This window comes from Aedes albopictus, chromosome 3 (assembly GCF_035046485.1).
Source record: "Aedes albopictus strain Foshan chromosome 3, AalbF5, whole genome shotgun sequence".
NCBI classification, from domain to species: Eukaryota; Metazoa; Arthropoda; class Insecta; order Diptera; family Culicidae; genus Aedes; species Aedes albopictus.
In genome coordinates, this window is record NC_085138.1 from 361217207 (window position 1) to 361233496 (window position 16290).

The window sequence follows — 16290 nt, forward strand, 5'->3', positions numbered from 1 at the left end:
GGAATTCCTGGAGAAATTCCTGAAGGAATCCACGGGGGTATTCCTGAAGGAATCCCTGAAGAAATCCCTCAAGGAATCTTTGGAGAAATTGCTGAGAGAATCCCTTGAGGAATTTCTGAAGGAATCCCTGGAGGAATTCCTGAAGGGATCTTTGGAAGAATTCCTGAAGGAATACCTATAGGAATTCCTGAAGGAATACCTGGAGGAATTTCTGAAGGAATGCCCGGAGGAATTTCTGAAGGAATTCCTGGAGAAATTCCTGAGGGGATCTCTGGAGGTCCACGGGGGTATTCCTGAAGGAATCCCAGGAGGAATTCTTGAATAAATCCACGGGAGTATTCCTGAAGGAATCTCTGAAGAAATCCCTCAAGGAATCTTTGGAGAAATTCCTGAGAGAATCCCTTGAGGAATTTCTGAAGGAATACCTGGATAAATTTCTGGGGGAATACCTGGAGGAATTCCTGAAGGGATCCCCGGAGGAATTCCTGAAGGAATTCCTGGAGAAATTCCTGAAGAAATCTCTGGAGGTCCACGGGGGTATTCCTGAAGGAATCCCAGGAGGAATTCCTGAAGAAATCCCTCAAGTAATCTGTGGAGAAATTCCTGTGAGACTCGTTGGTGGAACTTCTGAAGGAATCCCTGAATGCGTTTCTGAGAATTTTCAGGAGAAACTTCTGAAGGAATCCCTGGAGGACTTCCTGAAGGGATCTTTGGAGGAATTCCTGAAAGAATTCATGCAGGAATCCCTAAATGGAATTCTTAAAAGAATCGTTGGAAGAGTTCCTAAAAGTGTTCTTGGAGGAATTCCTGAAGGAAGAAGTCCCTGAATGAAATCCTGATGGAATTCTTGGAAAAAATCCTGAGGGAATCCTTGGAGAAAATCCTGAAGGAATCCCTTAAAGAAATTCCTTACAGAATCGCTGGAAGAATTCCTGATGGAATCTTTAAGAATTTGATCACTGTATTCTTAATTTTTTCTTCTTATATTCTTTTTGATATCTTTTTATGAACTTCTATATAAATCTTCGAAAAATTTCCCAAAAAAAATATATTTTCCCAATGAGCTCTGCTTAACATTTTTCCAAAAGTTTTTCTTAAATTTTTGTTTTGAAAATGGTTCTCTATAGCGTTGCTTACAGAATCCGCCAAAAACTTCAGTGCATTATCAGCATATTCTTCTAAGGATCGCCCCAGCTAGAAGTTTTGTAGTATTGAAATGCAAACTAGCAGAGCTTTGTCCTATGTAAAAATATACTCAGCAAACTATAAGATATTTCTTTGAGAATTCTGAAAATTACCCTTATTTTCTTAAGTTTGAAGTTCCTTGAGCAATCCAAATGATATCTTCCGGAGTTTTGCTTAAAAATCTCTGAATGCCTAAAACTAAAATGTATGAAAGTTTTTTTTTTAATTTAATTTAGGAATTTTGTTAGACTTTCGTCCACCTACTTCTCCTGACTTTTGTTATTTTTTTTCGGAATGAGACAGAGAACACTTTAAGCAGTGTGGATCCACTAACCTAACCTCAAATCTACCTGTTCAACAAGTATAAATTCTTGAATTTCATAAACATATCAACCTGGAACTGGTGAAAAAAATACTAAAATAGCTGTTTTCACCCATTTTCATTTTGATTTTTATTGCAAACTCTTGAAAATTGCAAGTTGAATATGTGCAAAGTGAGCAAAGAGACGCTAGCCAGCGATCTTAGAAGTGTCACAATTTTCTTTCTGAAAACTGTCATTGATTTACCAGATATTACTTTCCGATTTTGGAATAACTGAATTCTGAGCAATATTTTCAATGAAAAATCTTCGATAATCATCTGCAAATTATCACAGAAATTTTCTTCAGATGCCAGCAGGTTTTCACAGAAGGTTTCATAGGCTTGTTCGAAAACTCTACATGAATTAAATGCATAAATTTTCTCAAAGATTTTCCTAATAAAGCCACCAGGAAGTTTATGGAGATTTTACCTAATTTCATCAAAGCTTAGGTTGGAAACTCTTCTCAAGGATTTGCCAACAGGAAACTCACAAGAAATATGTACAAGAATTTCAAATAGTATATTCAATAATTCTACAGAAATATTTCCACGGTTTTTCATATTGGTCTTTTTTTTTCATTTTCACAATTAGGAAGAGCTATAACACATATAAAAATGACATAAACGTTTCAATATTTCAACAATTCCAAAAAACGCAAACATTAAAAAAAAATAAAGATGATCATAATCATAATGAGATTTGAACCAAAGACTGCGCATCTCAAGTCCAGCGCTTTAACCCACTAAGCCACAGAACATGTTACGATTCTGTGGAATATAAAGTCAAACTGAGCTCGAGCGCCACTCTTATCGGGTTCGTTTTTCACAGTGTTTTCTCTTTTTCGGCCTTTAGATAAGGATAATGTTACGGTTGTAACTGTAGAAAGGCCTTTTCAAATTACGAAGTGGTCTTTTTGAGATTTGATCGGCTGCAACGTTTCAAAGAAAACCTGAAACTGTTGTGAATTTCGAAAAACGAATTTCCTTCCAATCGACTCGAATAGGCCTTTTCGTTGAAATGGCCAATGCATTGGTTTTGCAACTGCTGAACTGCTGTGTATACTTCAGTCCGAAATTTTCACAGAAGAAATGTTGATAATCACTCAAAACAAGCGGATTAGAAACGTTTTGTGAACAGGCCTATTTATCATTCATTCTCCCACCACTAGATGTTGGACGCCAACTGTTTTCCAGACCATGTAGTAGTACATAATGGCAGTTCAACTGGGGGTGCTGCATATTCATTAAGACTGCCTGGATGGATGAGCCCGCGGAAAAACAAAAAAAAACTAGCTGGAAATGGGATCGATATGTACCCTAAAGTAGTGATGCCTTTAGCACCCATGTCATGGAATAATAATTAGTAGGTACCCGCATGTACAGGCCAAGGCTCAGGCTTCCCTTTCCAATGAATATGCTTGAGCTTTATACACTGTAAGGTGATATTTCCGATTTCGATGTTTCAAGTCGTAATGCATCTAGATGAATGGTAAAAAATCCAGTGGACCGTCGTGGTCGAATAGAATCTTGGAATTGGGAAAGGCCTTTCCAGATTTCAGAAACGTCAATCGATCTGATCAATTCGAACTTTGACGATATCATGCAAATTGCTTGATATCAAGAACGTTCGATGAATAAGAAAAGTCTTTTTAGAGTTCTTGGTGAATACATGGTTGATTAATTCATCGAACAACTGAACTAGACCTTACAGAGTTCTAAAATTTCTTCATAACCACTTAACATCACTTTTTGAAAGTTTCTTCTCCTTTGTTTGCATATGAAATTTGATTGATTGCTTGGTAGATTACCAGGTGTTCGATTACTTAAAGGCCTTTTTCTGAATGTGTCATTCATTTAGTTGAAAACTCCATTCCTTTTAGTTCAGAAAAAGGTCTTTTAGCGTCCATGTGAAATGCTCAAAAATTGAAAATGGTCATTTTCATTTAAAAGAGAAATTCTCACTCATCCAATTATTGCTTAATAGGGTTTTTAACACTGTTTAATTGGTGTTTGGAAATTAAAGGGTTTTTTTTTTGTACAAAAGGCCTATTCAAACAATCCTTGAACAGGCTTTTATGCAATTCATTAGTAACGAAACGATATCTCGATAATTGCAAAGCTCTTTCCGTGAAATTTGAGATGCTCAAGAATCTTCAACATCTATGTACATCTCAAAAGGCCTTTCCAATCAGCGTAAACATCCGCTGTATCATCCGTGAACTCCCCATCTTAAACTCATCCCAAGGAATTCGCTTCCCATCGCCTTCCGAGAACTGCTCAGTCCTCACGCGATCCACCGCGAAAGATGGCATTTAATTTTCCACTTGATCATCTCTCCCATTTGCTCAGTGTTTGACAAAGAACTTCAACAAAAAGGCATTCCTCAAAATACCGAACCATCGCAGCATCGTCGTCCTCATCTGCCTCAGCTCATCGTTCATCGTTCATCGCGGCAATTTGTTTTGACCAGCAGTGCAACATTTTTGCTTTTGCACCCCAAAACAAACGCCGAATTCCACCGATCCGAGCAAAAAGTCGTCTCAAATTAACTAAGACGAGAAAGGGCTGCTGACTTGGTGATCGTGGTGGCGGAGCACCAGCGACGCGACGCCACGCTGCGTTCCCGATTATAAAATTATATCAAGTTCATATCATATTGTGTTATGATAGTATAATATTTTCTATAACTCATTATGTTACAAACTAGATGCAGGAAAACTAAAAAAAAAATAACTAAAATTGTAAAAAAAGTACATTGGTCTTATCAAGATTTTAACCTGTTTTGTTATAATCATATTAAAATTATAACAAAATGTGATATGATGTTTAGCCGCAGGATTACTAGTTTCTATCAAAATTTGTTACAATTTTGTAACATATTCTTCAAATGTCGAAGACTCAAAACAAAATTATAATACAATGAGTTATCAAACAACATTTATAACATAATGTGATATAATTTAGTTATAGTATTTTGAAAACACCAAAGATGTTGAACATAATTATATCACAATGAGTTATAAATATCATGGTTTATTAAGATTATGTTATATTTTTGTTACAGTTTTCTAGTCGGGTTTGGTGAGATCCTTTTTATTATTATACCTATGTCTTATCATCGCGTCGAAAGCGAAGCGGTCAAACAAAAATCCGGTTTCGGATTTTTAAATTTAAAACAACCGCGCGAGCTTCGCGAGGAGAATGGACGAAAAAAATCCCAACCTGTTCGGTTTTTGGGTTTTTGATGATCCCTCTCCCCTGCTTCTGTGTGTTGGTTGGTGCGTCCCATTTAGGGTCCTTTCCCTTCGCTCCGTTCATCATTCGTTTCGTTTCGAAACAAACTTCCTTCGCGATGGGTTCCCTTCACTTTTTTCTGTCTTCTGTCTTCTGTCTTGTGCCTTTCGGCGAGGTTTCGCTTCGTTTCGTTCGTTGTTATTATCCTTCAGAGGTCTGTTTTTTTCGTTTCTTTGTTCGAATCGAATGCATGCATTCCCTTCGGATGGACGATCGTTTAGAAGTGAGGCTCATAAGAAGTCGTAATAAACGGAATGATATGGCAGGTTTTGTTGGACCTAAAATTAGAAAGGAATCTTCCGAATGGGAGTTTAAATTGATCTACTCAGTGATGGTGGTTTGGGATTTTTTCTTATCGTTTCTTATAAAGGACTGATTTGTGGATACAAGTCACTTCGCGGTCCAGATCAACGCGTCCAGATTGCTCCAGATTAGTTGTGTTACTCCAGAAAGACCAGTTTCACTCGTATCTCTACGAAGCATTAAGTGTCTCACAAATGGTTTCGATAATATTGTGGAGAAGGTCACTTCCCTGAGGACACTTATTCACAAAATGTCCCAGAAGTTCTTTGGATAATGTCCAAGGGTTATACGTGCTTCAGGGGGACACCATCAGAGCCGTGGTTGATCTGGTAGATCGCTTGTTCTGAAGTCTTGGATGATTTCAAGCATTTAGAATAGCTTATTCACATGAAAAACGACAAACAGTGACGTACGTGATCTTATTGGATGTGTTTTGTATTGAGGACATCCTCAAACCCATGGTAGATGTAATAGATCATTCGATATAAACTCAAGAGTAATTTGGAGAGCTTAAAACACCTTAATGTCACAAAAACGATTTAGTAGGAAGAGCACAAACGTCATATAACACCGAAGGGTTTATATGGTTGGTGAGAGGACCGGCAGAGTTAATCAGGTAGACCGCTCGTTTTGAAGTCTTGGACGATTTTTAGAACCTAGTAGATCGCTTGTTGTGAAGTCTTGCATGAGGACATCTTCAAACACATGGTAGATGTAATAGGTCGTTCAATAAAAACTCAAAAGTTATTTGGAGACACTAGATCAACTCAATAACACAAAAAAGGATTGACAGTGCTTCACCAAACGCCATAGAACACTGAAGGATTTGTATGGTTGGTGAGAGGATCGTCAGAGGCACGGTTGATCAGGTAGACCGCTCGTTCTGAAGTCTCGGATGATTTGGAGAACCTAGTAGATCGCTTGTTTGGAAGTCATGCTGGTTTGGAGGACCTGTTTCTTAAATCTACTTAGATATCTAGAGTTGTCAGGTAGAACTTCAAGGCTATAGTTGAATTCGGATGATTGTGAGGATGTACTAGATCACTTAAGTCTTGCATGATTTGGAGGATCTTCGACAGCTAATGAACAGTACCATAGATAAACTTCTGTGTAAACTTCTTGGATATGTAGAGTTGTTCAGTGTATCTTGAAGGCTCTGGGTGGCCTCGGATAATTTGAAGAAACTGGTAGATAGCTTGTTCTGAAGTCTTGCTTGAGTTGGAGGACCTCAGAGGAACTCATCTTACGAACAAAACTATACATCTTGAAGGATGTATGGGAGTCTCTTGAACCTTCTTGAATATGTAGATTGTGTCTTCAAGACTCTGGTTGACCTAATGGATCATTGAATTCAAGTTCGACAGCGTTCCGTGAATCTCACCTCTAATAGGAACGCCATCCAAAGCCGAGTTGATCTAGTACATCAGTTGATATGAAATCCAGGACAATCTGGAGGACTTAGTACATCTCATTGACACAATAAACGGATCGGTTAAGCTACACAAGACTTCATAGCTCATCATTGGATATGTATGCTTGGTTAAAACACCGTAAAAACCACGGTTGATGTAGTAGATTACTTGCTCTGAAGTCTCGGATGATTTCAAGCACTGAGAACAATTGGCTTTCATTGGAATGAATCTTTAGCTACATATATGTACATATTGAACATTATTGGACATATTCCGTCAACAAGGACACCTTCAAAATCAGAGTTGATCTGGCAGATTCTATGGTATGAGTTCCAGGACAATTTGGAGAACCTAGCATATCTCACTGGCACAAGAACGAATAAGTAGAGCTTCACATGGCCTCATAAAGCACAATAGACCACGCATGGTTGATTTGAACACAGTGAGAGCCATTGTTGATCTAATAGATCACTTACTCTGAAGTCTCGGACAATTAGGAGAAACTAGAACATCGCATTTACATGAATACCATTACGTATATAAACCTATAGAATTTCATTCAACATGTAATGATGTTTAGGACATCTTCAAAGCCTTGGTTGATCTGGTAAATCAATCGCTGTGTGTTTTAGGACTATTTGGAGAACCTAGCGTATCTCATTGGCACAAACACGGATCGGTAGAACTCCACATGACCTCATAGGATCTTGTTTTATATGTGCGATTGATAAGGACACCGTGAGAGTAGATCACTTGTTCTGAAGTCTCGGATGATTTCAAGAACTTTGAACATTCCACTTACATGGTAATGACTCTACATTTGCATATATGAACACATTGAACATGATTGGACATGTGGCCTTAATAAGGAAGGACACCTTTAGAATCCGAGTTGATCTGATAGATCCCATGATATGAGTTCCTGGACAATTTGGAGAACCTTGCATTTCATATTGGTACAAAAATGGACCGGTAGAGCTCCACATGACCTCAAAGATCCGTATTTGATATGTGAGATTGAATAGAACACCGTGAGAGTCACGGTTGATCTAGTAGGTCACTTGCTCTGAAGTCTCGGATGATTTCAAGAACTTTGAACATTCCACTTACATGGTAATGAATCTTCATTTGCATGTATGATCATATTAAACATTGAACATGATTGGACATGTGCGGTTAATAAGGACACCTTCAAAATCCGAGTTGATCCGGTAGATCCTATGATATGAGTTTCACGACAATTTGGAGAACCTAGCGTATCTCATTGGCACAAACACGGATCGGTAGAACTCCATATGACCTCATAAAATCTTATTTTATATGTGGGTTTGATTAGGACATCGTGAGAGTCACGGTTGATCTAGTAGATCGCTTGCTCTGAAGTCTCGGATGATTTCAAGAACTTTGAACATTCCACTTACATGGTAATGAATCTTCATTTGCATGTATGAACATATTGAACATTGAACATGATTGAACATGTGCGGTTAATAAGGACACCTTCAAAATCCGAGTTGATCCGGTAGATCCTATGATATGAGTTTCACGACAATTTGGAGATCCTAGCGTATCTCATTGGCACAAACACGGATCGGTAGAACTCCACATGACCTCATAGAATCTTATTTTATATGTGAGATTGATTAGGACACCGTGAGAGCCACGGTTGATCTAGTAGGTCATTTGCTCTGAAGTCTCGGATGATTTCAAGAACTTTGAACATTCCACTTACATGGTAATGAATCTACATTTGTATATTGAGCATGATTGGACATGTACCGTTAACAAAAACACCTTCAAAATCCAAGTTGATCTGGTAGATCCTATGATATGAGTTCTAAAAGAATTTGGAGAACCTAGCATTTCTCGTTGGTTCAAAAACGGATCGGTAGAGCTCCACATGACCTCATAGAACATCATTTGACCTGTAAAATTGATGAGGACACCGCGCTAGCCACGATTGATCTAGTTAGATTACATGTTCTGAAGTCTCGGATGATTTTAAGGGCTATGAAACAATTTGCTTACATGAAATAAACCTCCAGTCACATGTGTGAACATATTGAACATGATTGGACATGTACCGTTAACAAAAACACCTTCAAAATCCAAGTTGATCTGGTAGATCCTATGATATGAGTTCCAGAACAATTTGGAGAACCTAGTATTTCTCGTTGGCTCAAAAACGGATCGGTAGAGCTTCACATGACCTCATAGAACATCATTTGACATGTAAAATTGATGAGGACACCGCGCTAGCCACGATTGATCTAGTAGATCACATGTTCTGAAGCCTCGGATGATTTCAAGGGCTATGAAACAATTTGCTTACATAGAAATGAACCTCCAGTCATATGTGTGAACATATGGAACATGATTGGACATAGACTGTTAGCGAGGACACCTTAAGATTCCAAGTTGATCCAGTAGGAGTAGACCCTATAATATGGGCTTCAGGACGATTTGGAGAACCTAGTACATCTCGTTCGCATAAAATCTGATTGGTACAGCTCCAGATGACCTCATAAACATCATGGTTGATTTGGGCACAGTGAGATCCATTGTTGATCTAGTAGATCACTTGTTCTGAAGTCTCAGGTGGTTTTAAGGACCAAGAACTTCCTGTTTACATGCATACAATTACAAATGTGAATTTTTTGATCGTTATTGGATGTGAAGCTTTGTTGAGGACATCTCCAAAGCCTCGGATGAATCAATAGTCATTCGATAAGACTTCCAAGTTAATTTGGAGGATCTAACACATTGATTGATCAGTTATTACAAAAATAGAATTAGTAGTGTTCCGTCATGTCATATTGAAAGGATTGTAGAGATGTTTGTACCATGTTTGGTTCTAATAGACCATGTCAAGGACCATCTGCTATAAAGTCCACGAGAATTGCTCGCATGTTATTGGTCGACTAATCGTGTAATACGTAGATCTTCTCTCAGAATAAGTCTTGAACTTCCGTTTAACTTGGTCTCAATTTCAGCTGCACGAATTCAAATCAAATGCGTTTGGATCAAATTGAACAATTGTGTAGTTCACTGTGAAATCCACCAATCTGAATCTTCTCCTACTCCACACGTCCATTCTGAAGTCCTTACTCGAGAACTGGTTCACCCTGAATTCGCAGTCAGGCCTCATTATCGCAACCCGACCCCGTAATTACCTCGCCAAGTACTTTGAACTTCTTGCGCTTCAAAAAAGATTGCTCCTGTTCTGTTCCAACATCGTCGTCGCTCGTTACCTCCGTGAAACAACCCAATCTTGTAATCGACCTCCCTAATCATCATCTTCTTCGCCACCGTCATCATCGTCATCGACGTCATCATCGTCATTACCAATTCGGCCGGTTCACCTTCTTCTTCCGACGCCACCAAAGGTACGCCATACGTAGATACGAACGTACGTCCCTGAATGCGTTCCTTCGCTTTTTTCTTCGAACGTCGGAAACTCCGCCGTTGGCGTAGATGCAACGCGGAGAAGCAGGGAACGAGGCAACAGCCCAACCTTGATAACACCCAGCGCGTTCGACTTTCGCTCTCGCTCTCTCCCTTCTGCTGCTGCTTTGCACTGCAAGTCGACCTGCCGAGTCCCAGTTTCACTCGTCGGCGTCCGGCGACTGCAGTTTCATCCGCACCACCAACCAAGTGCTGCACTTGTGATAACAACCAACCTCGGACGGATGAGCGTGGATGGACGAGCGCAGAGACGACTACAACAGCGCTATCTGTAATCAATGCAGCAATATCATTATGTAAATAAGCCCGTGTGTCTTCCCCTGCGGATCCTTCACCGTCCGTCAGTCCGTCAGTGATGACGGACGGCCACCTCGCTCGCAATGATAATGACTGCTGTTTGGACGGATGCAAGATTGTGGCACAATTTTAGTCTGCAGGTTGACGGGGGACGACCGGCGAAGGAGCGTTTGAAGACTCTGAAGGGTGGTGAAATGCGCAGGGCTAATCCGGGATGTAGTTGGGTAGATACTACGACACGAACTGTGTTTACGGTTGAGACTAGTTCGGTAAATAGGGAGCAAATCCCCGGTAGTCGCTGGTGGTTGATAGGAAGAGCACGTTTCGAGTTGGATTAGAGCCAGTTGTTCAGCAGGTACTTCAAATCCAGCTTGGTCGAGTTGACCGTAGACTACGGGATCTTTGAGTTGACGATACCGAAATGAAGAGGTGGCAATTTCAAAAAAGTATCTCATGTTTCAGCGAAAATCCAAATGTGTTTTCATCTAACCGATTTCAAAGATCTGTTGTGTGATGAATGTAATGTTCAATGCACCGGCCACGTCCTTACAAGGTTTCTTGAATTTTGATTTGTTCGTCATCTTCCGAACGCGACTGTCCACCAGGCTTCAGCCCTTGTCGCTCCTAGACTCCTCCGTATCCTCCCTTTTCTTCCGCTATCTGTACACATACGCTGCTCGTGACGCGCGATACAAATGCCACCTTCTACCAAGGAGCTTACTCACACCACTCAACGGTTGACGGCGGTAGCGACGGCGACGGCAACCACTGACTGGGATAAGTGCGCTCTCGTCGCACATTCTTTCCAACAGCTCTTATCAGCCTGAAGCGTTTACCCACCGCCACCACCACACATAAGTACTTCGGGGGCATTCGGTGGGAGTGTGATTGCATGTATTCCCAAGCGCTATCACAATGCACCCATCGCCCAGTTTGTGCTGCTGCCTGGTGACCTACTTTCCTGGTCTTACCCGACCCGAAGCGATAAAAATAGGTAACCGAATCGGTGTCTCCGTTTGGAAGATTCTCCACTCGCAAATTGAACATCGATTAACTCACGGGCTGGAATTTGTCGACCCCAACACGGCGACCACGGCGTAGAATCTTGTTTGCGGGGTTCTTCGCTCGAGAAACCGGTTTGGCAGGCATTGATCCGAATGCGATAATTCTTGTGAGTCGCGATGCGAAGAGGGGAGACGATGATCATTAAGCGATCGAGCGCGCGACACTGGATGAATGCCGAATTTGGGCGTCTTCCACAACTCACCGCGCTGGACGTTGATCCTTATTTATGGCAGGTTGATGGCTCCCCCCCAGTGTATAGTCTAGTTAAAGGTTAGGTTCTCCACCCGTCGTCGTTCTGATTTACGTCCAATAAATTTGATTTCTCGGAACAGCACGATTTGCATAAATTTCGCACCAGTAATCCACGAATTCAGCCCGGCGATCCTCAGCAGGTTAGTAACAAGTCCGTTCGGCGGAATCGTATAACTTAATGCGTATTTGTTTGTTTAACTCTACAACAGCACAGCCCAGTATGCGCGGAGTCTCCGGATCGATTCAGAGTGGAAGCGTCGCCGGAAGCAGCATGCTGAATCGGTCGGAGAAGGGCGTAGTCTACGTTGGATCAGCTGAGCGACGGTGCAATCTACAGCAACAGCAGCAGCAACATCAGCCGTACTGGCTAGTGTGACTTGTGAACTACGCCGCGAGCGATAGAGACGTGCAGTTCAGGATTGAGGTGGATTTAGTGAATTGTTTCGGTGACCTGGAGTTACACGGTGAGGCCTTTGCGCGGAAGAGCTTACAGGGATACAGTGCGTGTTACATTGCCTAGATATAGAGTCTATACTTTGTTGCCGAACCTTCAGAGTTCGTAGTTGAGTTTATTGTGAGCGCGCGCGAGAGAGAAAGTGGTGGGAGTGTTGAGTTTTATCTACGGGGCTAGGAAGACTACAGTGCAGCTAGAGCAAAATGATGAAAAGAAGATGGTCCAACAATGGTGGCTTCACGGCGCTCCGGATGCTGGACGACAGCAGTTCGGAGGTGACGTCGTCTTCGGCCGCCCTCGGTATGACCATGTCGCCCAACTCGCTCGGGTCGCCCAACTACGATGAACTGGAACTGTGGAGTTCGTACGAAGACAACGCCTACAACGGCCACTCGGTCCTATCGAATGGGAACAACAACCTGGGAGGTTGCGGAGCGGCCAACAACCTGCTGATGAACGGCATCGTCGGCAACAACAACCTCAACGGAATGATGAACATGGCCGGCCAAGCGGTCCAAGCCAACGGGAACAACATTCAGCACATCGTCGGCAACCTGATCAACGGCATGAACCAGAACCAGACGCTGATGGCGCCGCTGCCGTCGATCATCCACAATACCCTCATGAACACCCCGCGGAGCGAATCCGTCAACTCCATTTCGTCAGGTAAGTGACTCACTCCGAACCGGTAAAGGTAGCGTACTTGCCGACGAATCAATAAAGTCCAAGGCAACACAAAAACAACCCCCGTGACCTAGAAATCGAAATCCACATGTAATGCACATTTTACGTCCGCTGCCGCGACTACCGCGGCTACAAAAAATAACGAGGCTACAAAAATATACACAAATATAAACTCATTAGCGCCCGGAGAAGGAGAGGGGAAACGGTACGCTTTATCACCATCCTGCTCTCCTCCTCCGACCATCATCGACAGCGGCTTGCTTGGATTTCCATACCCGGAGCCGGTGGTGGCACTTTCTTCTTGCCACCGTCGTCGTCGTCCGCGAGTACGTGTGTGTATGTGCGCACCACACCGAGAGCCGGCTTTGTAATGCTTTTTTGATTGCAATTTTACCCAAGCAAGCGTCGGCAAGCGTGGAAACAAAGCCGCTGCGCTGCTGGCATTTACTCTCGGTTTCACCTTCGAACCGACCGACCGACCTAGCCATTCCGACGAAGTGAATACAAAGGGATTGAGCGCGACCCGACGATGGTACGGTACGGCACGAAGGGAGAGACCCCCGAAACTGTGTCAATGATGACGAATGAATTCGCGGCGGCGCCGCTGCAGCAGAGCTTCTTTGTTGTATTGCCAAAGAGCGCGCGCGGCGAGGCATTTGCCAAATGACGTGTGATTTGTTGATGACTCTTTCTCTCCGCATCCTACAAGGTGCGGAGAGTACGGCGCAGCCGGCTAACGCTGACGGTAGACACGATCAACTTTCACTGTCTCGAGAGCACCCGGCGGCGGCGACCACGGCTGTAACTGGGACACGTAGAGCGTAAATGGTAATGAGTACAACACCGTGCCATTGTGTGATGAGGTTGTTGCAAAATTAAGTCTAGCCCAACGTGATAAGCCGTCACAGTCGTCTTCCAAGGACAGTGACGACGCATCGCGCGACGAAGGTCTACCGCGAAATCGACGCCCAAACCGGAATACTAATGTGGGCTGGCCTCGCGCAATTCATAGTCACCTCCCGCACCGTTCGGCTACGACGGTATCGGTGGCGTCAGGTTGGGAAATGGCTTGGAATTTTCGATTGTGTTTTGGAGGCCAGCTTACTCACAGCTGAGTTTCGCCGAAACAGCGACGAAATTTGCGTGCGAATTGCACCGCTGCTCGTTTGACAGATTTGGCATTGGGTTTCATCGAAACAGCGGTGAAACCCAATCGACCAACTTTTTTGACAGTTGACAGTTGACAGAGAATCACACTTGCACACCCGATCACTGATGAACAGCTGTTCCCGGACCAGTAAATCTTCCGCATCCCGAAAACTTTCCACTAAACGCCCCGAATTTCACCCGAGTCACCTTGCCGCTCTGAGCCAGTTAACGCCGTCCAACGCACGTATCCACCATTCAGTTCAGACCTAGTGCCACACATTCTACGTTCTATTCACACATGAAAACCGACACACATTAACCCGGCGGCCGCACGCACAAAAAGAGATATTCGTACACTCACGCATCACATGATGACGTGCGCTTGCCTCACCGCACCGCATTGCGAGCACACTGATTGACCCAATTTCATACGAACACTGTTTTTGCCTCCCTACCATCCCGACATCACCGCGCACACGTCTGTCTGTTCAACACTCACCGGCGCGGCGATCGGCACCGCATTTTTTGCTTTCTTCTCGCGCACTTTCGCTTTTGACGTTTCCCAAAACAACAGCCGCCGTCGCTGACCGCCTCTTACAACCGCCGTGCCGTGTCGTCATCATCTCGCCGCTACGCGGCTTGCTTGGATTACACGGAATTCGGAACTGATCTCTTCGCTCTAAACATACGATTTTGAAAAATTTCTAACCTACACCAATCAATGAGCTACTGTAGTAGTCTATAACAGCCGCCGATGAGAGTTGTGCAAGGCGGTTGATTGGTTGTCGCGGAAAAATACGGCAGCAGCGGTATTCCGTATTCCCCGCGCGCGCGATTAATCTCGCCCACCCTCCACCCAAATCTAAATTGTAAACGCGGAATTCGTTTGTATGCGTTTCATCGCCTCCGCTGCCATCGCCGGTGTGGTCAGCGGATTTCAGGGAATGCGTGTGTCTGTATACGCGGGGATGCGTACCGCAGAGGAATTCGAACGACGAAGTCCCGCGAGGTACTCGCGAGGCACAAGATAGGATAGGATAGATTGATGAACATCGCGAGGAAACTTTCCGGTGGTTTGACAAATGTCATCCGTCGCTTAAAGTGGAGTCGCGGGAGTCGTTCTGAAAAAAAAATGAGGGGATATTCTATATTTTACATAGAACTCTGAGTGTTCGACGATACGGAAGATGTTTCATTTGTCAAGGTGACAGTGACAGGAACAGAAGCGTGATGGTCGCCGACGCGACGATGGCGTCGGCGGCGACTATCGTTTGAAGCTTTGACGGATGATTTGAAACTGAAAATGAGAACTTTTTATCTAGATCGGTTCCGCTTACAAATGGATTACAATTTGTGCAAGTAATCGCAGTTCTTCAGATGAGTCCATCTCTTTCAGCTTCATCCACGTTTAAATCACTGTTTAACATTTGCGGGCGTATAGATGACCATCCAGCCGACATCCTTCTGCAATTCGTCCAGAAAATCTTCCAAGAATTCGTCTTGGATGATTCTTCTCTGAGATATCTCAAGGAATTTCGCATTATAGGTTTCTCTACGAATGTCTGCAGATATTAAGCTACGAATTTCACCTAAAATAGATGAGATTTCTCAAGAATTCCGAAGAATTCCTCTGAGGACAGCTCTAGAAATTTTACCTTCGATTCTTCTAAAATTTTTCTAGATATCTCATAAATTTTTCCGAGAATTAGCAAAAAAAGAAATTTCTCTGGACATTCTTCCTGCGATTCTTCAAGCAATTCTACATGTGATTTCTTTTGTGGTTCTGTTTAAAGTTTCTTGTCAACTTGCTTCTTGAATTTTTCCAATATTATTTTTAGAATTTTTCCTGGTAATTTTGGGAAATTCCTGTTAGTTATCCAATAAAACTCTGAACTTGCCCATAAGTTCTTTCTGCGATTCCTTATGTATTTCTTTCTGAAATTTCTTTTGGACATGCCCTTGTGATTTCTCTTGATTTTATTCGATATTCTCCTGTGACTATTGAAAAAAATCCTTTTACAAATTCTTTTCCATTCGTCCAGAAGTTTCTCTTGTCTTTTTTTCTGGGCTTTCCTAAAAAAAAAATCTTGGGATGATTCTACTAGTAGTTCGTTCATGGATTTCTGTGTGCTTTCTGTTATATTGTTTTCTGAATTCCTCTTGGAAATGTTCGGAAAGTTCTGTTGAATCTTTTCTAACTCCTTAAGGATTTCTCTGGAATTTCCTGTTAAGATTTCTCCAGATTTTTGTCTACAAATGTCTTAATGCAGCAATCCCCGTACAATTTCCTATTAAATTTACTTTAGCAACTCTTCTGAAAATTCCTATAGTAATTCATCTGGAAATTATATTTACTTTTGAAAGTCCTA

General features: G+C 42.5%; 1 protein-coding gene across 2 annotated transcripts in view; it reads left to right on the top strand.

Moving 5' to 3' along the window:
- The window catches only part of LOC109414899 (ecdysone receptor), a 474809-nt gene that overhangs the window by 303449 nt on the left and 155070 nt on the right, over positions 1-16290 (top strand). Inside the window, exon 2 of one of the 2 annotated variants that reach the window (XM_019688743.3) lies at positions 11844-12754. The exons of the other annotated variant lie outside the window; for it this stretch is intronic. Coding sequence (XP_019544288.3) covers positions 12292-12754 — 463 coding nt within the window. The 5' untranslated portion in view covers positions 11844-12291. The remainder of the gene's footprint in view (positions 1-11843; positions 12755-16290) is intronic. 2 annotated transcript variants of the gene reach the window in all.